General features: G+C 41.4%; 1 protein-coding gene across 1 annotated transcript in view; it reads right to left on the reverse strand.

Annotated features, from left to right (window-relative positions):
- Positions 1–25,444, reverse strand: part of LOC121370476 — a 57,749-nt gene that overhangs the window by 5,438 nt on the left and 26,867 nt on the right. Inside the window, exons 16-25 of the mRNA XM_041495730.1 lie at positions 24,408–24,507; positions 22,714–22,843; positions 20,798–20,934; positions 19,682–19,815; positions 17,779–17,949; positions 15,560–15,740; positions 13,807–14,006; positions 13,327–13,557; positions 12,556–12,670; positions 510–648 (exon numbers count right to left, since the gene is read on the reverse strand). Coding sequence (XP_041351664.1) covers positions 510–648; positions 12,556–12,670; positions 13,327–13,557; positions 13,807–14,006; positions 15,560–15,740; positions 17,779–17,949; positions 19,682–19,815; positions 20,798–20,934; positions 22,714–22,843; positions 24,408–24,507 — 1,538 coding nt within the window. The remainder of the gene's footprint in view (positions 1–509; positions 649–12,555; positions 12,671–13,326; positions 13,558–13,806; positions 14,007–15,559; positions 15,741–17,778; positions 17,950–19,681; positions 19,816–20,797; positions 20,935–22,713; positions 22,844–24,407; positions 24,508–25,444) is intronic.

A 25,444-nucleotide genomic window follows, 5' to 3' on the forward strand; every position in this document is an offset into this window, starting at 1 on the left:
TCTCAGTATCACGCAGTTTGGCATTTTTCTTACTCCTACAAAGTGAACAATATATATTTAAACTGCGTATTATTAATATTGCGACATGTTTTGGTTTTCTCTCTGTCTCAAATATGCACCGTAGCACATGTTTGTGACAAGTACACATATTTCTGAGCTCTCTTCATATACGAGCTTTACATGTATTTAAAGAGACATAACCACTGGCTGATTCAAAACACTGTCTATATTATATAGAAATGCTTGTGAAATGATTTCTTTGAAACATGTTAAACCATTAGTATGGGAAAACACAAGGGAATGTATCAGAAACCAGAGGTGACTTTGCCTTTTGACTGGGGTGGAGGGGGGGGGGGGGGGGGATAGATATTCTGATCACATCAACAGCAGATATGAGAAGACCTGTGCCTGCCCCCCTCCCCAAACCACTTACCACCATGACCTAGTCCTGCTTTTGGTGCATACATGTATGTAATGTCACAAATGAATAAATATTGGGTTAATCTTACCTTATGTTTACGAGGATCTTGATGATGATGGCTAGGATGACCAGTGTGATGAGTGATGTGACCACTCCTATGATCACTATCACTGTGGAACCAATGCCATCCATGCCGGTCCTCTGTCGTCTAACCTCACAGTCAGAACCTGCAGACACAACATTATAATGAAACTAGTGTTGTAATGGAACCAATGCTTTCCAATGGGCCTCGGTGGCATCGTGGTTAGGCCATCGGTCTACAGGCTGGTAGGTACTGGGTTCGGATCCCAGTCGAGGCATGGGATTTTTAATCCAGATACAGACTCCAAACCCTGAGTGAGTGCTCCGCAAGGCTCAATGGGTAGGTGTAAACCACTTGCACCGACCAGTGATCCATAACTGGTTTAACAAAGGCCATGGTTTGTGCTATCCTGCCTGTGGGAAGCACAAATAAAAGATCCCTTGCTGCTAATCGGAAAAAGTAGCCCATGTAGTGGCGACAGCGGGATTCCTCTCAAAATCTGTGTGGTCCTTAACCATATGTCTGACGCCATATAACCGTAAATAAAATGTGTTGAGAGGGTCGTTAAATAAAACATTTCTTTCTTTTTCTTTCAATACCTTCCAGGCTGGTCCACTGTCATCTAACCTGACAATTAGAACCTACAGACAAAACATTCCATTCAAACTAGTTTTATCATGGAAGCAATCAGACTTTGCCTAGAATGTCCGTTCACCTCTTCTTTGTGCAGACACGAATTTGATCACGGAATACGGTTTTATTATTCAGATTACAGGGGTAGCATTAAGGATTTTCCCCCAGGAGTCCATTTTTTCCCAGTGGACTCATTTGACCCTGAATTGGCTTATTTCAATGAGTCCATTCTCAAAATCCATGAGTCCATATTAGTATACGGTACCCTTTATTTTGGTACCAAACTCGATATGTTTATGTTTAAAAATTAAAAAAAAGTTTGGAAAGTAGGTCACGAGGACTAGAATGTTATTTAGTTTCAAATTCCCTTTATTTTAACACCAAACTCGATAAAACAATAATTTGACCCCCCCCCCCCCCCCCCCCCCCCCCCGGGTAAGAATCCTTACCCCATGGATAAGAATAAACAGAGGCAAGGTAAACCCTGTGTCAGCATTTCAGAACAAAATTGAGACATAAAGGAAAAAAAATGTGCTTGCCCCCCCACCCCACCCCACCCCCAGTGTTTTGCACCTTAAAACGCATCTACATACCTTAAACTATCATCAGAAGTCATGTTCAAAACAGTGGCCATATAAATTTTCTAAAAAAAAAAACATGCCAGGGGACACGGAAAAATGTTTTTGCTATGCAACCGCAGCACGTACTTGTTTGGGCCATATGCAAAAAGAAACTGGGTCACGGCCTATCGCTGAATGCAGTCGTTAAACAAATAGCGCAGTTAGGCCTTCTGACCTAGAAAACTGCAACTCTCTTTGTAGGAATATTCAAACAAGGAAGGAAATGTTTTATTTTACGACACACTCAACACATTTTATTTACGGTTATATGGCGTCAGACATATGGTTAAGGACCACACAGATATTGAGAGAGGAAACCTGCTGTCGCCACTTCATGGTCTACTCTTTTCAATTAGCAGCAAGGGATCTTTTATATGCACCATCCCATAGACAGGATTGCACATACCACAGCCTTTGATGTACCAGTCGTGGTGCACTGGCTGGAATGAGAAATAGCCCAATGGGCCCACTGACGGGAATCGATCCCAGACTGACCGCACATCAAGCGAATGCTTTACAACTGGGCTATGTCTCGTCCCTGAATATTCAAACAAGTTAATAAACTGTATAGCTACACTCGGTTCTGTTTCCACACAAGTTACGAGCATTTCCGATTGCCCAATATCATAATCAGTATAGCCAATCTACGTCAAAATGACGTCATTTTATAGACTTTAATTTCGATAGTCGTGTTAATGGTTTAAATAAATAATTAAACAGATCCACACAATACCTCAACTATATCAATGTTCAGACGCATAGTGATATATTGATGTAGTTTGCTGATATAGTGGCCGCAATTATTAAGTTATTGTGACATTTCATCTTTGCACTATAGTAAGGTACATGTCGACTATTAACACGACTCCAGTATTAGTAACATAGCCCGTGTTCTGCTTACAGAAACCCCATTGATTGTGACGTGCATTGGCCACACCAGGATTTCTGATGGTGTTTCGGCCTAAGAGAATATGTACCATAATCAACCATTCCCACAATTCCACTAGATGATCAGGAGAAGAAAGTGATTTTCACTCACTTTTTACAATAGGTTTATAGTGGGAATGATAGCAGAGATCATGGCGGGATTATGAGTGACGGATTGTTTGACTTGGCTAACTGATTCCATGCATCCAGATCACTTAGGACGTGGTGATGATGAAATAATGGAATAAACATGTGTCTGGAATGTGTCTTTGAAAATAAACTGGGACGATTTTATTATCACTTGTGGTGATGAGCAGGCATCCCAGTCTGCTTTCCATACGTCCAGGGACGCATGGACACATCTTAACGTGACCCCTGGATTATATACTGATGGAAAGAAATTGAGAATAATACATGAGGCTTGTTTTTACCTAAATCCCATGTTTTCACTTCCTATTTTGAAATCTTACCACCTGTCTAAGGTGTGCTTGTATCCAAGTCAAGTTTTACTACTTCTCTGTTGAAATCTTACCACATTTCTATGACATCTTTTCACCTAAATCCACTTTTGTTACTTACTGTTACAATCTTATCACATTTCCATGGCATGTTTTCACCTGGATCCAGTGTTTCTACTTACTCTGTTACAATCTTATCGCATTTCTATGGCATGTTTTCACCTAAATCCAGTTTTTCTACTTACACATGTACCCTGTTACAATCTTATCGCATTTCTATGGCATGTTTTCACCTAAATCCAGTTTTTCTACTTACACATGTACCCTGTTACAATCTTATCGCATTTCTATGGCATGTTTTCACCTAAATCCAGTTTTTCTACTTACACATGTACCCTGTTACAATCTTATCGCATTTCTATGGCATGTTTTCACCTAAATCCAGTTTTTTCTACTTACACATGTACCCTGTTACAATCTTATCGCATTTCTATGGCATGTCTTCACCTAAATCCAGTTTTTCTACTTACACATGTACCCTGTTACAATCTTATCGCATTTCTATGGCATGTCTTCACCTAAATCCAGTTTTTCTACTTACACATGTACCCTGTTACAATCTTATCGCATTTCTATGGCATGTCTTCACCTAAATCCAGTTTTTCTACTTACACATGTACCCTGTTACAATCTTATCGCATTTCTATGGCATGTCTTCACCTAAATCCAGTTTTTCTACTTACACATGTACCCTGTTACAATCTTATCGCATTTCTATGGCATGTCTTCACCTAAATCCAGTTTTTCTACTTACACATGTACCCTGTTACAATCTTATCGCATTTCTATGGCATGTCTTCACCTAAATCCAGTTTTTCTACTTACACATGTACCCTGTTACAATCTTATCGCATTTCTATGGCATGTCTTCACCTAAATCCAGTTTTTCTACTTACACATGTACCCTGTTACAATCTTATCGCATTTCTATGGCATGTCTTCACCTAAATCCAGTTTTTCTACTTACACATGTACCCTGTTACAATCTTATCGCATTTCTATGGCATGTCTTCACCTAAATCCAGTTTTTCTACTTACACATGTACCCTGTTACAATCTTATCGCATTTCTATGGCATGTCTTCACCTAAATCCAGTTTTTTCTACTTACACATGTACCCTGTTACAATCTTATCGCATTTCTATGGCATGTCTTCACCTAAATCCAGTTTTTCTACTTACACATGTACCCTGTTACAATCTTATCGCATTTCTATTGCATGTCTTCACCTAAATCCAGTTTTTCTACTTACACATGTACCCTGTTACAATCTTATCGCATTTCTATTGCATGTTTTCACCTAAATCCATTTCTATAGACATTACCTGTCCTCAAACAAGTGCACCTCCCCCCCACGCAAGTGGTCTGGTCTGAACATCCCAACAGCCAATGGGATGGCCTAAATTCTTCTACTGCATACTGCTCTCTAGTTCCGGTCACATGACTGTAACTTCCTTCTTTTTCTCTTCGCTAAAGGGTCTGGACGTCTTTTGTTTGGCTCTGTTTGGAGTCAACTTTTTTTATAAGACCTTTGGTTTTGTATTCGTGTTTGGGTGAAATGTTTTCACCTTAATTTCGTTAGCTTCGTTAGCTTTCGTATGTTTCTTTTCGCGTATTCGCTTGACTTTTCAAGCGTTTATTTACATGAAATGTTGTTATATTGCCGGTTGTCGTGTCGGACGCCATTTTGCATTGACTGGCTTTGTGTTGGGTGGAATGTTATTTTTTTTTCACCTTATTCGTTAGCTTTCGTTAGCTTTCGTATGTTTCGCGTATTTCGCTTGACTTGCCAAGTGTTAATTACATGAAATGTTGTTATATTGCCGGTTGTTGTGTCGGACGCCATTTGCAAAATGGCGTCTTTGTTGACCGGCTTTGTGTTTGTGTCATGGATTCTTTTCTTTCTTTTTCACAGATTGAAAACTTATTATCATGTCAGATGTTAATGTTCAGCGACAGGTACGAGCGTGCCTACGCTGTAAGAAGTTCACTGCAGGCGGCGACCCTCATGAATTATGTCCGGGTTGCCGTGTTCCTTGTAGCCTCTCTTCGAGATGCGACCTGTGTTCGGGCCTGTCTACTGTCGAGTTCGCGGCTTACTTGAAGGTGCTGTCGGCGAGAGCCAAGAAAGTGGAATCTTCGCCGTCAATTGCGGACTCCATAGCAGATGTATTACGTTCGATGTTACCTACTATGCTGAAAGAGACTATGGCGTCAATGGCGGCCTTACCAGAACCGGCGGGTTTGGGGCCAGGTCCGGTTCAAGTCCCCTCTTCGGGGGGTGCGGCTCCAGGACGCAAGACTTCAGATGACAGGCCTGCAGTTCCTACGCAGCCCTTTGACAAGCCGACTCAATCAGTTAGACGTTCCACGGCCTCCAAGGATCACCGATCTTCAAAGTCATCTTCGGCGCAGCGGAGCCGGGACCGGAGCCGGGCTCGTAGCCGTTCCCCACGACCTGCACGTCTCCCTACGGGTTCCGTGGATCGGCAGCGCAGACCTTCTATTGAGGCTTCAGAGGGTTCTCGACGGGACCGTCCACGGTCCGGTTCACCAGTGAATTCTGTTTCGGCGGATCGATTAGCCTGTGCTCGAGTGCTTCGAGACTTTGGAGATGCACCGCCTACAGCGGTTTCCGTCATTGATGAGACTGAATCTCCTGACCATATGAATATGAGGGATTGCTTGGCGGCAGTCTATGACATGTTGCCGTCCTTGCCACATCCACCAACGCCGTCCAAGAAGGGACCGACACCGATGATAGCGACTGATGTCCCTCCGGAAGATGTGGTGATCTGTTCCTTGGCAGCCGGTACACTCGTATCCGAGGTGGCGACGGATTTAGACCGCACTTTTAAAGACACAGCGTCTTTCGTCGCCTTCCCAACTTGGGGTCACCGTATGTATCCGGTGTTTGACATGACCTTTACAGATGTAGCTCCGTCTTTGGATGAAGATGTTCACCGTCTTGGGAAGTCGTCAACCGTGGATTTGACGGACAAACAAGTACAAGCCATGGATACTGCCCAGAGACGTTGCTTGTTTGTGTTATCTTACTTGGACGTTTTCCTTGCGGCGATGGCCACCCAGGCAAAAGATGCACGGTGCTACGCGCTGTTTCAGCAATCGGCGCAGATGCTAGCTTTCCTGACGTCTTCGGTGACTTCGATGTCCTCGATGTTAATGCAATACCGTCGCCAGGCTTATTTAAAGAAATCCACTTTGGATTTCCAGCATAAGAAGGAGCTGTTAGCTCAACCGTGGTCCGCAACGAAGCTGTTTGCAGGCAAAGTTTCTGAGGTGGTGAAGGCCAATGATAAGGACCAACAGTCGACAGCAACTGTCAAAGCGTTGCAACTTATTTCGACGTTGGAATCTACAAAGCGGAAGTCTACATTCACACCACAACCACCATCTAAGCGCTGGAGAGGTTCCTTTCGAGGTCAACCTTCTCGAAGGTTTCCGGTCAGACGACCATCCGGTCCGCCAGCTCGGACCCAGGGGAAGCCTGGTCGACGTTGACGCCAGCCAACAGATCGTGGACTGCTCAGATTGCTTCAACCTACGCCCGCCCCTGATTTTGAACCAGAACAACGATTCGGTTTTGACGCTTCCGGTGTGTACCACACCGGTCGGAAGATCCATGGTCGGAAGTCGACTTCGCCGTTATTGGCGAAACTGGCAGACACTTTGCCAAGATCCGTTTGTCACGTCGATCTTGAAGACAGGGTATCGTCTGCAATTGTCTGCCATCCCTCCATTGACCACTTCACCTCGAGAACCGCGGCATTCCGTTGCGCAAGTCAAGGTTCTACAGGAGTCCGTCAACAAGCTGGTGGAGAAGGGAGCCGTTCGCAGCATTTCGGAAGTACACTTAACACCCGGATTTTACTCGGACATCTTTCTCGTACCAAAGAAGGATTCTCCAGAGCTGCGAATGATTCACAACTTGGCGGTCTTCAACGACCACTACCTGTCTCCTCCTCCGACCTTCAAGATGTTAACGTTGCGAGATATCATAGCCGTGATCAGACCGGGGGATTGGCTTGCCTCGCTAGATCTCAAGGACGCCTACCTGCACGTTCCGATGCATGCCGATTTCCATCACTACCTGCGGTTTGTGCTACAGGGTCGGCATTACGAATGGACAGTCCTGCCCTTTGGGATATCCATAGCGCCATGGCTGTTCACCAGAATCACGACTCCGATGTGACGCTTCCTGCATCGCAGAGGTATATCCTTTTACCCATACCTCGACGATTGCCTGATGAGGTGTCACAGCAAGACAGGGCTGACTGCACATGTTGCCTTCATCATGGACTTTCTCAAGCAGCTGGGTTGGATTATCAACATCGAGAAATCTCGACTGGCTCCCACGCAGTCTCTACAGTTCATAGGCGCTTGGCTTCGACCCGACCTGGGCCTCGTTCAAGTTCCTTTAGACCGTTGGGAGAAGATCCAGACCATGATTGTCATAGCCCTCACCGCTCCAATGACCTTCCGCGGTTGGCAGAGTCTCCTGGGTCTCCTCACTTCTGCCCAGGATTTGACACTCAGAGGTCGTCTCCAGTTGCGGCGCTTGCAGATGTTTCTCAACCCGTTTGTTCGTTTCAACAATCCGGACTTGATCATCTCACTCCCGGACGATCTACGCTCCAGCCTGCAGTGGTGGCAGCTCCGATCGAACGTCTTAGAAGGTGTCTCTATGCGGGCCTTCATAGCCACTCATCACCTATTCGTCAACGCGTCACTGGAAGGTTGGGGAGCCCATCTAAGCAACCAGACTACTTCAGGGCTGTGGTCTCCCGGCGAACTCGGATTCCACATCAACCTGTTAGAGTTGTTGGCAGTCTACTACGCTATCCTTCATTGGCGACAGATGTTGACGGAAGCCTCTCTCATGGTGGCCACAGACAGTACGACCGCGGCGGCTTACATCAATCGTCAGGGCGGAACTCACTCCAGCAGTCTGCTGCAGTTGACTTATCGTCTCTACAAGCTGGTCGACGAAATTCCATTGCAACTTCGGGCTCGTCATATTCCAGGGGTTTCCAATGTACTAGCCGACACATTGTCCCGGCCGTCGTCTCCACAGCCGACGGAGTGGATGCTCCATCCGGAAGCATTTCGATGGGTGTGCGACACACTTTGGACACCAAACATCGATCTTTTCGCCACACGATTCAACCATCAGTTGAGGGTTTACGTGTCTCCGGTGCCGGATCCCGAAGCTCTGGATCTCGACGCATTGGCCATCAGCTGGGAACAGATGGACGCGTACGCTTTTCCTCCACCAATCCTCCTTCCAAGGGTGCTTCAGAGGTTTCAGCTGTACCATTGTCGCCTGTTGCTCATTGCTCCGATGTGGCCATCCAGGATGTGGTATCCAGATCTAATACGTCTTGCCGATCCACATCCTTTACCGCTGCCAGACTGGGATCATCTGTTGCTGCATCCCACGTCAAGACTATACCATCCACGTCCGCAGTTGTTCCAACTGCACGCGTGGACTTTATCTCCAAGAGTTTGAGGAAGAAAGGTTTTTCTTCACAGTCTACGGCGGCCATTTTGAAAGCGCACAGATCATCTACTACTGCGGCTTACAACGTCAGATGGCTTTGCTTTCACCGATGGTGTGTTGGGAAAAAACTCAAACCTCAGACGATCCAGATACCTCGTCTTGCTGATTTTTTGCTGTATCTGCGGACCACTTTACGATTGAAGGGGTCTACCATCGCTGGGTACGTTTCGGTCATCGCTACTGTTCGTGATGTCACTACTGGAACGAAGTTATCGGGTATTCCTGAGATCCATAAGATGATCAAAGGGTTTCGCCTTGAAGATCAAGTACACCGGTTTCGGCCACCAAGATGGGACCTGAATTTGGTGTTACGAGCGTTATCGACCGCACCTTATGAGCCGATCGAGTCCTCTTCCCTGCAAGATTTGACACGGAAGACGGTGTTTTTACTCGGTTTCGCCACGGCTGCTCGTGTCTCAGAACTTCATGCTCTTGATGTAGATTTGGTACGTTTTCACCGAGATCGGCGTGCAGTCAACTTGGGGTTACTCATGAACTTTATTGCAAAGAATCAGTTACCAGACCAAGCGCCTCGCTCGTATGTTGTGCAGGCCCTCTCCTCTATCGTTGGTCCGGCGGACGTTGAGGACTTGGCGTTGTGCCCTGTTAGAGCCCTGCACCAGTACATCGAGAGGACCAGATCTTTTCGACAACATCGTAAAAGACTTTTCCTCTCCTGTAACCAGAGTCGGTTGAGGGATATTACCAAGAACACGGTGGCCACCTGGATCCGGTCTTCTATCCTGACCGCCTATCAGAAGGAGGGTTTACCTGCTCCGTCTGCTTCCAATCCGCATGAACTCCGTGCCTTGGCTGCCACGATGTCCCTGCATTGCAACACATCCATTCAGCACATCATCACTGGCTGTTTCTGGGCGACGGACTCCATCTTCGCCAACTATTATCTGAGGGATGTCTCCACAGAAGACGTTGAGGGGTTCCATCATCTGGGTCCGGTTGTTGCTGCACAGACTCTGTTGAATACAAGCCGTCCTCGTCGCCGTTGATGTCTGTCTGATTCTGGGCTGCATACCGAGATGTCCACCGAATCGACAGGTGAGGATTGCTTAGACTTTTGTTCTTTTGCACAGTTCACGCACTGGTGCCGGAACTTTTGTCTCGATAACCTTTACCCTGCACTGCATGTGGTTATTGGTTGTCGTTATTGAACTAACAGATCTTTGGTGTACTAGACAGAAAACATTCGGGGGTCTTGTTTTGTTCAATGTTCTGACGGATGCACCTCATTAGGTTGTCGCTTGTTATTGAAAAACTATAACACTTCAATACGTGAGGGTTACCTAACACCTGCATCCCTGGTGGCTACGTCTTCCCACCCTGTCAGAACCAGCATGAGATGTGGCTTCCGCCTCCTGGTCCATGTGTTCTAGGAGCCGTACCTGCCACTGCTGACGGATGCCACCATTCTGGTTGTTGTTACTAACATCACCTGCATTGGTCTGTGACGGGCATCCCTAGGAGGAGGGTTTACCAAGGTTGGCCTTATTCTTCCACTAGTCAGCCTCTTTCCGGTTGGGGAGTTATCACAAGCATCTACGGATCTCGGCACCCACCACCATCTGTTGAATGCTGCACTTGTTTGAGGACAGGTAATGTCTATAGAAATGGAGAAAACTTGAGTGTTTTCTCTTTTATAGATACATTACCTGTCCTCAAGATTCATCCCGCCCGGGCCTCCCCGCTTCCTGTTCTCCGTGCGATGCGCTCATGGAAAAAGAAGGAAGTTACAGTCATGTGACCGGAACTAGAGAGCAGTATGCAGTAGAAGAATTTAGGCCATCCCATTGGCTGTTGGGATGTTCGGACCAGACCACTTGCGTGGGGGGGAGGTGCACTTGTTTGAGGACAGGTAATGTATCTATAAAAGAGAAAACACTCAAGTTTTCTCCAGTTTTTCTACTTACACATGTACCCTGTTACAATCTTATCGCATTTCTATTGCATGTTTTCACCTAAATCCAGTTTTTCTACTTACACATGTACCCTGTTACAATCTTATCGCATTTCTATGGCATGTTTTCACCTAAATCCAGTTTTTCTACTTACACATGTACCCTGTTACAATCTTATCGCATTTCTATGGCATGTTTTCACCTAAATCCAGTTTTTCTACTTACACATGTACCCTGTTACAATCTTATCGCATTTCTATGGCATGTTTTCACCTAAATCCAGTTTTTCTACTTACACATGTACCCTGTTACAATCTTATCGCATTTCTATGGCATGTCTTCACCTAAATCCAGTTTTTCTACTTACACATGTACCCTGTTACAATCTTATCACATTTCTATGGCATGTCTTCACCTAAATCCAGTTTTTCTACTTACACATGTACCCTGTTACAATCTTATCACATTTCTATGGCATGTCTTCACCTAAATCCAGTTTTTCTACTTACACATGTACCCTGTTACAATCTTATCACATTTCTATGGCATGTCTTCACCTAAATCCAGTTTTTTCTACTTACACATGTACCCTGTTACAATCTTATCACATTTCTATGGCATGTCTTCACCTAAATCCAGTTTTTCTACTTACACATGTACCCTGTTACAATCTTATCACATTTCTATGGCATGTCTTCACCTAAATCCAGTTTTTCTACTTACACATGTACCCTGTTACAATCTTATCACATTTCTATGGCATGTCTTCACCTAAATCCAGTTTTTCTACTTACACATGTACCCTGTTACAATCTTATCACATTTCTATGGCATGTCTTCACCTAAATCCAGTTTTTCTACTTACACATGTACCCTGTTACAATCTTATCACATTTCTATGGCATGTTTTCACCTAAATCCAGTTTTTCTACTTACACATGTACCCTGTTACAATCTTATCACATTTCTATGGCATGTTTTCACCTAAATCCAGTTTTTCTACTTACACATGTACCCTGTTACAATCTTATCACATTTCTATGGCATGTCTTCACCTAAATCCAGTTTTTCTACTTACACATGTACCCTGTTACAATCTTATCACATTTCTATGGCATGTTTTCACCTAAATCCAGTTTTTCTACTTACACATGTACCCTGTTACAATCTTATCACATTTCTATTGCATGTCTTCACCTAAATCCAGTTTTTCTACTTACACATGTACCCTGTTACAATCTTATCACATTTCTATGGCATGTTTTCACCTAAATCCAGTTTTTCTACTTACACATGTACCCTGTTACAATCTTATCACATTTCTATTGCATGTCTTCACCTAAATCCAGTTTTTCTACTTACACATGTACCCTGTTACAATCTTATCACATTTCTATGGCATGTTTTCACCTAAATCCAGTTTTTCTACTTACACATGTACCCTGTTACAATCTTATCACATTTCTATTGCATGTCTTCACCTAAATCCAGTTTTTCTACTTACACATGTACCCTGTTACAATCTTATCACATTTCTATGGCATGTTTTCACCTAAATCCAGTTTTTCTACTTACACATGTACCCTGTTACAATCTTATCACATTTCTATTGCATGTCTTCACCTAAATCCAGTTTTTCTACTTACACATGTACCCTGTTACAATCTTATCACATTTCTATGGCATGTTTTCACCTAAATCCAGTTTTTCTACTTACACATGTACCCTGTTACAATCTTATCACATTTCTATGGCATGTTTTCACCTAAATCCAGTTTTTCTACTTACACATGTACCCTGTTACAATCTTATCACATTTCTATGGCATGTTTGTCCACTTAATCCAGTGTTTCTACTTACTCTGGCTGTACGTCCAATCATTCTTGTTTTCGTCTGGTTGACAGAAGAGACAGCGATCTGTTGTTGATGAGTGACCAGCAGCGTAACAGTTGGTGCCAATCTCGCAAATATTGCTCTGAAGTAAAGTAATAATAATAATAATAATAATAATAATAATGTCAGGGATTTGTCAACACACTTTTGTGATGGGTAATGGGCCCAGGTGGATTGGGACATGAATACATGAGCAAAAATGTGTGTGTGTGTGTGGGGGGGGGGGGGGGGGGGGGGGTGGGGGCTATGTCATGATTTGCTTTTATTCCCTACAACCTCAAATAAATACTTCTGTATCGGGCCCAGAGCCAATGGGGGGGGGGGGTTGGGGGGTAGACTGCCCCCTACCTGTGACCTTTTTCAATATGCACCCGGACCCACCACCACCACCCCCCACAAGCAATTCGGACGCCCTCGTGTGAGGCACTTCATGCCTCACCATAAGCCTAAATGACCCCCCTCTCAGAATCCTAGCTACGGGCATGTGTACATATCAACTTTCACAAAACAAATTTCAATGGAAATCTGTGCATGACTTCAAAAGTTGTGTATATAAAAATCACTTGCCCACTGGCATATATGCAATTAAGCAAGTTAACTGCCTAACATAAAAATTCCACTTGCCATGAGAGTTAGATAATGGGAATGAATTTTCAACCACTGCTGTGACAAATAAAATAAAACAATGCAGTCAGATGACCACAAAATAATCCGACATTTCGTTCTACACTCACTCACCATTTTTGTGCAGGTCGCAGATACTGCATCACAATCGTGACACACTGGATCGAAGGCAATGAACAGCTTCCTGTTGCTAGGTGATCTGGCGTCGTTGCTAACGGAGATCATGACGGCGTGCTTGATCTTTCCAACGTGGGTTATTGAGCACCTGATCTGAGTTTCGGTGAGCACTGTCGCCTGAGTGAGAACCATTTGTTGATCTATTTCTTCATAGCTCGTTTGACCAACCTAAATATGAGGGGGAAAAAAGTTAAAACTTTGTTTTGCTTAACGACACTGCTAGAGCACATTAATCATCGACTAATGGATGTCAAATATTTGGTAATTCTTAAAGGAAATCCGGTATATTTTTCCATTAGCAGCAAGGGATCTTTTACATGCACTTTCCCACAGACAGGACCAAAAAGTACAAAATTTTCAAAACAAAATATTCCCTGAAAAGTGATATGTCCAACGCTAGAATGTCCTACTTCTTACCTCCACTATTTGAATGTGACACATGAGAAGTTCCGATTGCACGAAGTTCTGGCCATTAATGAAGATGTCCGAGCAGTTGAGAGAATCACGGAACTCACACACTCCGTCGTTCTCCAGACTTGTGATGGTCGGGGGCTGGAGGTCGGCTCGTAGGATAGAGCAATCCGCACCAACATAGTCAGCAGTACACACACACGATCCTGGACAAAAATAAAACACATAAAAATTACTCACATTCCTGAAGAACACCCCCTCCCCCCAAATAAAAAGAGTTAAAAGTATCTTTTATGGATACATTACCTGTCCTCAAAACAAGTGCACTCTCCCCCCTCCCCCAGCCGTGAAAAGAAATGTTTTGTTTAAAAACACCACAAAAGCACATTGATTAATTAATCATCAGCTATTGGTAATTCTGACTCGTAGTCAACGGAAGAAACCCGCTACATTTTTGTTAATGCAGCAAGGGATCTTTTATATGCACTTTCCCACAGACAGGAAAACACATACCACAGCCTTTGACCAGTTGTGGTGCACTGGTTAGAACGATAAAAACCCCAGATCCACTGTTCACAATCGTGAAAAAAAAAAGACACTAAAAGATGCACAATTCTGAAACACATGCACAAAAAGTACACAATTTTGAACAAAAAATGCACCAAAAGATACAGGAAAAAATACACTAAAAGATATACAAGATAAAATAAAAAAAATGATTTATTAATAATATTGATGATAAAAGACATAGAAACAATTTACAATTCTGAACCCCCCCCCCCCCCCCAAAAAAAAACAACAACAAAAAACCCAACAACAACCCAACAACAAAACAGATAGACAATTTTGACAAAAAATACACCAAAATGATTCACAATCCAAAAAAGTTCAAGAAGAATGAAATACACAGAATGACAATTATAAGACCTTCTATTAATTAAGAATTGACCGCAATTAATTTTTGGTTTATGCAAGTATGAACCGAAAAAACGATGTGGGTCATACAAAAGTGTGCACATCGTTTTTTCGCTTTAAATACACCCGTAGTATTGTTTGTGTAAACTTCATTGATACTTATGTCGCGTAAGAATGTGAACGTTCATTCACTATTATTTGAATCAGGAGATGTTTTGCAAATGACGTCATTTCCTCTAGCTGCTGTGCATTTTTACGGAAGGAATTGTCCTATTCGTGTTCAGTTTATATTTTATAAAGTTTATATTTTTGTAAAGTGTATAGACGCAAAGAAAAGTTAATTATTATCTTTTAAATGGCTGGTATTGCTTTTCATCGACAGCTGCACGATAATGATACATTTTGATAATTTAATATAAAAACAACAGTGGTAGACTAGTTATGACTAAAATCTAATAGAACACATATAAAATCTTTTTTTGGGTGAATATGAGATCTACAGTTTTTCTTAAATAGATCTCAATCAATACTAAAATGCCTTTATTCATATTCATCATTTATTTTCATATCTGTCACTCTTGCCTGAGGATGTGCTAGGAACTGGAATTTTGTGAATAATAACTAACTAACTAACTAACTAACTAACTAAATAAACTAAATAAATAACTAAATATATAAATAAATATTTAAATAAGTACAAGAAAAAAGAACCCTCGCCCGAATAAATACAGTATATAACTAGAGCAACAGCTGCATCAGTAGTAGTAATATGAACCTAATATTTAATAATAAAAACTAATTTGTAACATTTTACAAATAATGTTTGTCACTGTGTAACTCCCACCTTCTACACACTGCCCATTCCCGCTGCAGTCGACTGGATTGCACGAGAGATCTTTCACTTCCTTGGCGACCATCTTGGCTTGCTGGTTGGTCTGGAACGTTGGGTCCTGGTCGATGTTGGTGATGCATTCCTCCATTAGATCGTCCAGCGTCTCCTCGAGAAACATCGGTCCTCCTGCAACCTGCGTTAATTATAATGTCATTCATATTACATAGTGACAAATTGATTTCTACAAATAACAAGCATATTTTCCACTGGTTAATTACTATAACCTGTGGATCTAACAGCACCCTGTTGGAGCTGATGTCCAGTTGACCTTTCATTCGACCTTACTTGCAAAATCATGCCTTTGATTTGAAAAGAATTTAAAAACATTCAGGATTATGCCGAGGGTATACGAAATGATTCGGGTGAATTACGAAGTATCACGGAAATAATTTCAATATAAAATTTTATATAAAATGCATTTCAAGACGAAAAAAAAAAAAACCCATGATGGTATAGCCATACAATCTGTTTATACTAGTATACAAACCAGAGTTTATTACTGCACTTTTACCCCTGTTTTTTAAAGTTGAAATAGACCAACAAGTTTGCCTATTGCATAAATAGTCTCGCCTGATATTTTTAGAATTTGTATGCTCCCAAATAACGCTATAAAAGGCGAAGTGTTGATATTTAAATTGTTATTTATAGATGAAATGTCACCTGGACATGGGAGTCCATGCAATACTGTTAGATCTACTGGTAGACCAGTAGAGCTAATTTTAATCAGATTGGCATATTTTGAGAGCACTGCTAAAGCAATACATGTCCCCTACCGGGCCTAATAATTTTTTGTAACTCCTAAATTCAAGGGCCATAACTCTGAAAACCGGGTAAATAAACACGAAACTTCAACTTGATCTGTAAAGCTATATACAAATGATAAAGCTATATACCACATTTCATGCTGATATCTCCAGGCATTGCAAAAATCTGGAATTTTTTTCACATCTCCTAAGTTCAAAGGCCATAAATCGCCATGAAAGTTAAACTTGATCTGTAACAGTACGTGATAAACATATACACAAAATGTCAGCTCAATATTTAAAGGTCTTCTGAAAAAAAAGTCCGGAAAACTAAATTTTACATCTCCTAAGTTCAAGGGCCATAACTCCCAAAAAAATGGGTACATCATCATGAAAGTCAAACTTAATCTGTAACAGTACATGATGAAACTATACACAAAAGTTCAATATCTCAAAGCCTTCTGCAAAACACATCTGGAAAACATGTGGGACAGACGGACGGACGGATGGAGATAAAACCTAGTCGTCTCAGGTTGGACTGGTAGGGGACTAACAAAGACACCAGTATTACATGACCCTAATTAGTCCTCAGGTAACCTCTTATAACACTGTCTACTGGAGTAATGTAACCTAGTACTGCAAATTGAGAAATATTTGTCATCTGGCAACTGGCTGCATGTTAATTAAATTAAAGTTATCTATATATTAAAAAAAGTTCATTTTTGAAACACTGTCCCAGGTCGAAATTTGCACCATCTCTGCTGCACTTTTTCTATCACACATGACTCTTGATGTTGGATTCTTATATTCTCTCATCCTTGCATGAATGTATATAGGACTGAGTTATCCTGTGACAGACAAATGTCTATCATTCATGGGCAATCGCTTGATTGTGTTTAACAAGGGGAGTATTGCGTTGGTAATATATGATGTCATATTAATTGATGATGTGAGGTCTTCAGAAAACAGTTTGAGATTGGTATTTTGTTATTAAAACCTTCACTATAAAAGCTATTTTGTTAATTTTAGTGACAACTTATAGCAGACATAACAAATATGATGGTGTAGTTTATTTATGATAAAATGGTAAAACAATATGTTAACACTCATCGAGAAATGAACAAACTCACATTGCTACAGCTGGACGTAACTCAAATTTAATTATTTACAAAAAGGGATGAGAGAAAAAGACTCCATGATATGCAGTCATGTGGGATAGAAAAAGTACACTCTCAGCAAAACTCGTTCCAGGTCAAAATTTGCAAAATCTTGGTTGTACTTCTTTTTTCCCCCTACATGATGTCTATCATGGACTTTTATATTCTCTCATCCTCAGGTAAATGGGACAGAGCTATCCCATGAAAGAAAGCTATGTAAGAAATGTCTATCCCACATGACTGTCTACGATGGAAGTCTTATATTTCTTACCCTGATGTCCTCCATGCAGTACTCTATGGACTTGGTCAAGTCTTGGACTGTCCCGGTCACTTCCATCGCCTGTCCACACTTCTGCGATATGGTGGAGTTGCCCACGTACAACTCACACAATGCTCTGGCACTCTCTATAGTGAACCCGTCCTTCGTCGGCCAGCCAGCTTTCTGGTAAATAAAAAATACACACAGCCTTCATGTTTGCCCTCACAACTATATAACAGTTCTATGTATATGCTACTATGATTCTTTCGTGGAACATGGAATGGGGGAAAGACAGACAGTTAAAAAGATAGACAGTTAAAGAGCACATTGATTTATTAATCATCGGCTATTGGATGTCAAACACTGGACAAGACAGGAAGGAAGAAAGGAAATGTTTTATTTAACGAGGTACATACCATGGCCTTTGTTACACCAGTTGTGAAGCACTGGCTGAAACGAGAAATAGCCCAATGGGTCCACCGACGGGGATCGATCCCAGACCGACCGTGCATCAGGCAAATGCTTTACCACTGGGCTACATCCCACCCCCATGGACAAGACAGAGAGATGGATAAAGAAAAACATGGAGACAAAACTAATAGTCTTCCCCAGTTGGACCGGTAGGGGACTAAAATAAGGCTGGACAGTGTGTTCATTCATCATTGTTGTCAAATAGGGAGCTGTTTATTGAAAGTATACAGGCAGAAGTGTGAAAGTTTGTTTTGTTTAATGACACCACTAAAGCACACTGACGAATTCATCATCATTGGATGTCAAACATTTGGTCATTCTGAGATGCAGTCTTCAAAGGAAACTCACACCATTTTCCATTAGCAGCAAATGATGCACAACAGCACATATATACCACAGGTGTGATATATCAGTTATAGAATGGGGAGAGGGGGGCAGACATAACCCAGTGATAAAGTGCTCGCTTGGTGCACCGTCGGTGTGGGATTGACCCCCATTAGGCTATGTTTCATCCCAACCAGTACACCACGACTGATATATCAAAGGCCGTGGTATATGCTATCCTGTCTGTGGGATGGTGCATATAAAAGATTCCTTGCTACTAATAGAAAAAAGGTAGATTTCCTCTCAAAGACGATATGTCAAAATTACCAAATGTTTGACATCCAATAGCCAATGATTAATAAATCAGTGTGCTCTAGTGGTATCTTTAAACAAAACAACTTTTTTTCAGTACATATATACCACAGCCGTGATATATCAGTTATGGAGCACTTGTTAGATTGGGAAAAAAAACCTAACTGAATGAAGGAAAAAACGGAAGGAAATGTTTTTATTTAATGACGCACTCAACACATTTTATTTAGTTATGTCAGACACATGGTTAAGGACCACACAGATATAGAGAGAGGAAACTTGCTGTTGCCACTTCGTGGGCTACTCTTTTCGATTAGCAGCAAGGGATCTTTTATATGCACCATTCCACAGACAGGATAGTACATACCACAACCTTTGACACACCAGTTGTGGAGCACTGGCTGGAATGAAGTTTGTTTTGTTTAACAACACCACTAGAGCATGATTTATTAATCATCGACTATTGGATGTCAAACATATGGTAATTTTGACAGTCATAGACAGGAAACCTGCTACATTTTTGCATTAGTAGCAAAAGATCTTTTATATGTACCATCCCACAAACAGGATAGCACATACCACGACCTTTGATATACCAGTCGTGGTGCACTAGCTGTCAGGGGAAATAGCCCAATGGGCCCACTGACAGGGATTGACCCCAGACTGACAGCGCATCAAGCGAGCGCTTTACCACTGGGCTACGTCCCGCCCCTGGCTGGAATGAGCAACAGCCCAATGCATGGGCCACCGACAGGGATCGATCCTAAACCGACTGCGTCAACTGTATGATGTCATGCATGTCACTAACCTGTGGTACTTTGGTTTCATCCACAAGTGGGTCATTAGCAGTCGACGGAACTGCTCTTCTGCGCCGCCTCGCACCGATTGGTTCGTTTACCAGACTCTTCACAACTAGCTCACTGGTTATGTCAGTGGATCCAGCTGAAAAGAACATAACATTTAAGAAACAATTTGGGAAAAAAGGCTGGTAGGTACAGAGTTCGCAGCCCGGTACTGGCTCCCACCCAGAGCAAGTTCCTAAGGGCTCAGTGGGTAGGTGTAAGGCCACTATGCCCTTTTCTCTCTCACTAACCACTAACAGCTAACAACTAACCCTCTGTCCTGGACAAACAGCCCAGATAGCTGAGGTGTGTGCCCAGGACAGAGCGCTTGAACCTTAATTGGATATAAGCACGAAACTAAGTTGAAACGAAATAAATAGAAACCAAAAAGATAAACATTGTTTAATTAATCATTGGTTATTGGATGTGAGACATTTGGTAATTGTGACTCATTGTATTCATCCGAGGAAACCTGCTACATTTGGTAATTGTGACTCATTGTATTCATCCTAGGAAACCTGCTACATTTTTCATAATGCAGCAAGGGATCTTTTATATGCACTTTCCCACAAACCACGGCCTTTGACCAGTTGTGTTGCACTGGATGGAATGAGAAAAAACCCATCATTTGAGTGGATCCACCGAGGTGGTTCGATCCTGCGACTCAAACACCTCAAGCGAGCACTCAACCGACTGAACTAATTCCTGCCCCAATTAGAACAAAAGGCACTATATACTAGTGTAGCAGACAAATGGAACACAAAACAATATACAGAGATTACTATATGAGCTTGTATGTCATACTGTTTTCAAGCAATGAGTTTCAGGATTCTAGAGTTAATTTATGAATATTGGCCTTTGGTAAATACCCACCTGTTTCCAAAATAAAGAAACATACAAGTGCTTGTATATAAGTTTGATCAAACTAGTCACATGGGAAGGTCAATGCCATTTTTAACCAATTAAATCCAATTAACTCGGCTATGTTGAACTACATGGATAATAAATACAAATAAAAAACGTTACATTGTTGTCAGAGAAAAACGACTCCTAACGGTGAAACCAGTAAATGAAGAACATACCTTTAACAAGTCCACACGTGGCAACCATCGTCATGGCACTGCAGCCATCACCACAGTCACAGACTTCTGGGAGATTGTGATCTGCACCGGCAAACTGGACTCCATTACTCATATCCTCTACCGAGTTCTTCATGATACTAGAATATTAAAATAACAGTTTAAAAGCCGAGTGTGCTTGAACCTTAATTGGACATATATAAGCCTGAAAATCAAGTTAGCATGAGACATGGGTCGTGGTTAAGCCATCGGACATAAAGCTGGTAGGTACAGGGTTTGCAGCCCGATACAGACTCCTACAGACTCCTACTCCTACCGATTTTGAATGACTCATGTGTAGGTGTAACACCATTATACTTCTCTATTACAAACAACTGACAAATAACTAGTAACCCACTGTCCTGGACACACAGCTCAGATACAGGTAGCTGAGGTGTGTGTCCAGGACAGTGTGCTTGAAGCGTAACTGAATGTAAGCTGAATATAAGTTGAAATGAAAGAATAACATGAAAAGGAATATTGAATGACACCTTGGCAGAGATATTTACAAGTAAAGTTTATTTTCTTTAATGACACCACTTTCAAACTTTCGCTAATTCTGACACCATCTACATTTTTTCATTAGCAGCAAGGGATCTTCTATATGCACTTTCCCCAAACAGGACAGCACATACCATGGCCTTTGATATATCAATTGTGGGGCAGCTGAGGATTCAAACGTATGATCAAAGTATTGAGCAAGATCCTGCCCCTGTGGAATATTACAAGAAATGTTATTAGATTTGTTCGTTTTGTATAACAACACCACTGGCTTAGCTTAGTAACTGGTTTAATGTGTCCATATACCACTAGGGTTTCGAACACGCCTATCCCAAGTCCGGCCTCCGATAGGATCAGGGGTCTGACTCGGGACAGGGACACCACTGGAGCACATTGATGTTAAAAACTTGGCAATTTTGACATTTTAGAGAGAAAACCGGCTACATTTTTCCGTTAGTAGCAAGGGATTACATGTATATGCACATGATAGCACATACCACACCTGTGATATACCAGTCGTGATGCATTGGCTGGAACAAGAAATAACCCAATGGGCCCACTGACTAGGAACGGTCCCAGACTGACCACACATCAAGCGAGTGCTTTACCACTGGGCTAAGTCCTGCCCCTTTAAGAGAGGAAACTTTTGGTAATTTTGACATACAGTCTCAGAGAGGAAACTCACTATATTTTTCCCATTAGTAGCAAGGGATCTTTTATAAGCACCATCCCACAAACAGAACAGTACATACCATGGCCTTTGAATTAACACTTGTGGGGTGCTAGTTGGGACAGCAAAAAAGAAAAAGACCCAGCTGAGGATGTTCAATCCTATGACAAAAGCACTTCAGGTGAGCACTCTACCACCAAGGCCTGTGCTTATAAAACATTTAGAGTCCAGACTCAATCTCAGTGACGTCACATGCATACAAATTCACACGTATACAATTTGTATGGCGTTGTCATGACATTAGTGTCTCAGACTCTATTAGTCTCGAGTCTCGACTCTTAACAGTTTTATAAGCACCAGGCCAGAACTCGATCCTGCCCCGTGGAATGTTACATTTAAGAAGGGTATTTCTGCTTCCTCAGGTCCATAGGAACCTTGGAAGGGGGTGGGGGTGGGGTGGTGGTGGTTGGACAGAGGAGGGCCACAAATCCCACTTGAGGTTCATCTTATTTACTTTTGTCCTACTATAAGCCTCTTTACTACGGGGGGGGGGGGGGGGTAGCTCGGTGGTACAGCGCTGGCTTTTAACGTGATCGATCTAGAATTGATTCCAGTCGGTAGGCTATTTCACGTTCCAGCCAGTGCTTCACAACAGGTGTAACAAAAACCGTCTTATGTACTATCCTGTCTAACGTTATTAGTTTTATACCGCCAAGCCTCCGAGAAGTCATCTGGTGTAAGAGCGCCATCAGGTCTGTCGCTCATCTTGATGGTGTAACGATCTCCGTTGGGCAGGTAGAAGTCATTGTACACATTCCCGTCAAACATCCCGCACAAACCTACAAGGAAAGGAAAGACATTTTCAATAGATAAATGGTACCTACATGTAATTGATATGAATGTAGTATTCTATTTTTTAAACACAATGTTGAAAATAATTTTAAATGACTTTTCCAACTTATGCATCACATTTTAAACTACTTGGTGTCTAAAATTTGGTAATTTCAATATTTGGTCAAGAGAGAAATGAGAGGAAACATCATGTATGCTTCTCTTGCTGAAAAAGCAGCAAGGGATCTTTTATATGCACTTTACCATAGCCAGAATAGTAAAAACCATGGCCTTTAGCATACCAGCTGTGAAGGGGTGAGATTTAGCACAGTCTGTTGAGAGCTCATCTGAGGTAGTTACGTCACAGGTTCGAACCACCTCCATTCTACTGACTGGGTTTTTTCTTGTTCCAACCAGTGCACCACAACTGGTCAAAGGCCGAGGTATGTGCTTTTCTGTCTGTGGGAAAGTGCTTATAAAAGATACCTTGCTGCATTAGGAGAAATGTAGTGGGTTCCCTCTGATGACTACGTGTCAGAATTACTAAATGTTTGACACCCAATAGCTGATGCTTCATTAATCAATGTGCTCCAATATTTTTTTAAAAGGACCAATATTAGAAGAAAAAAAGAGAAGAGTTGATAAAGAGCAGTCAGTCCTTCAACATACTGCACCTCAAGCGAGTGCTCTACCACTAAGCTACACCATTATGCTACATCATGCCCAAAAACTACAGGAAACACAAGATTTAAAATTATTAGCTATATGTATCTTATTATAGAAACCAAGTAAAACAATTATTTACAAGCAAATAACTATTTCTGAAAAACACAACCATAAAAAACCTAAAAAAAACCCTCACAAAAACAAAAATTAAAAACCCCTTAAACCCTGGCCCAGAAAGAAACAGATGAGTATGGGTGAAAGATTTAATCATTCTGACACAGAATGACACATTCTTCAGATGAAAAGGAAGGAAATGTTTTAGTTAACGATGTACTTAACACATTTTAATAATGGTTATATGGTGTCGGACATATGGTAAAGGACCACATAGATATTCAAAGAGGAAAGCTGCTGTCATCACTTCATGGGCTACTCTTTTCAATTAGCAGCAAGGGATCTTTTATATGCACCATCCCACAGACAGGGTAGTACATACCACGGCCTTTGATATACCAGTTGTGGTGCACTAGCTGGAACATGAAATAGCCCAATGAGTCCCACGACCGGGATCGATCCGAGACCCACCGCGCATCGAGCGAGCTCTTTACAACTGGCCTACGCCCCGCCCCAGTCTTCAGATGAAACCTGCTACTTTTTTCAATTAGCAACAAGGGAAGTTTTATATGTGTTTTCTCAAACAAAGGACAGCATATAACAAAGCCTTTGATATACCCGTTGGGACATACTGGTAATACAATGCCCCCCCCCCCCCAACCCACCACCCCATGGTACAACCATAGCACCTCAGGTAAGTGCTCAAGTAACTGAGCTGAATCCTACCCTAAAAAACTAATTAATGAAAAAATGATCACATTTTTATTTTGTGATTAGCAACAGTTACATTACCTTTTGTGGCTCTTATATCGTTCACCGATGGCATTATCCAAGCATTGAGGTACCTGGCTCCAGCTTTCACTTTCACAATAGTTCCCGTCCAAAATACAATCTGAAATATTTAAAATATAGTACCATCCATAAAACAATCTGAAATATTTACAATAGTACCATCCATATAATAATATTTACAATAGTACCGTCCATAAAACAATCTCAAATATTTACAATAGCGCCATTCATAAAACAATCTGAAATATTTAAAATATAGTACCGTCCATAAAACAATTAGAAATATTTAAAATATAGTACTGTCCATAAAACATTCTGAAATATTTAAAATATAGTACCGTCCATAAAACAATTAGAAATATTTACAATAGTACCCTTCATAATACAATATTTACAATAGTACCATCCATAAAACAATCTCAAATATTTACAATAGTACCATCCATAAAACAATCTCAAATATTTAAAATATAGAACCATCTATAAAACAATCTGAAATATTTACAATAGTACTGTCCATAAAACAATCTGAAATATTTACAATATAGTACCATCCATAAAACAATCTCAAATATTTAAAATATAGAACCATCTATAAAACAATCTCAAATATTTACAATAGTACTGTCCATAAAACAATCTGAAATATTTACAATATAGTACCATCCATAAAACAATCTGAAATATTTACAATAGTACCATCCATAAAACAATCTGAAATATTTACAATATAGTACCATCCATAAAACAATCTGAAATATTCACAATATAGTACCATCCATAAAACAATCTGAAATATTTACAATAGTACCGTCCATAAAACAATCTGAACTATTTAAAATATAGTACCATCCATAAAACAATCTGAAACATTTAAAATTATATTATCGTCCATAAAACAATCTGAAATATTTAAAATATAGTACCGTCCATAAAACAATTTGAAATATTTACAATAGTACCGTCCATAAGAAAGATTTACCATTAATACCATGATACCATTAATACCATTAATATTAATGCACAAGCTGCATCTA

Source organism: Gigantopelta aegis, chromosome 1, assembly GCF_016097555.1.
Source record: "Gigantopelta aegis isolate Gae_Host chromosome 1, Gae_host_genome, whole genome shotgun sequence".
Taxonomy (NCBI): domain Eukaryota; kingdom Metazoa; phylum Mollusca; class Gastropoda; order Neomphalida; family Peltospiridae; genus Gigantopelta; species Gigantopelta aegis.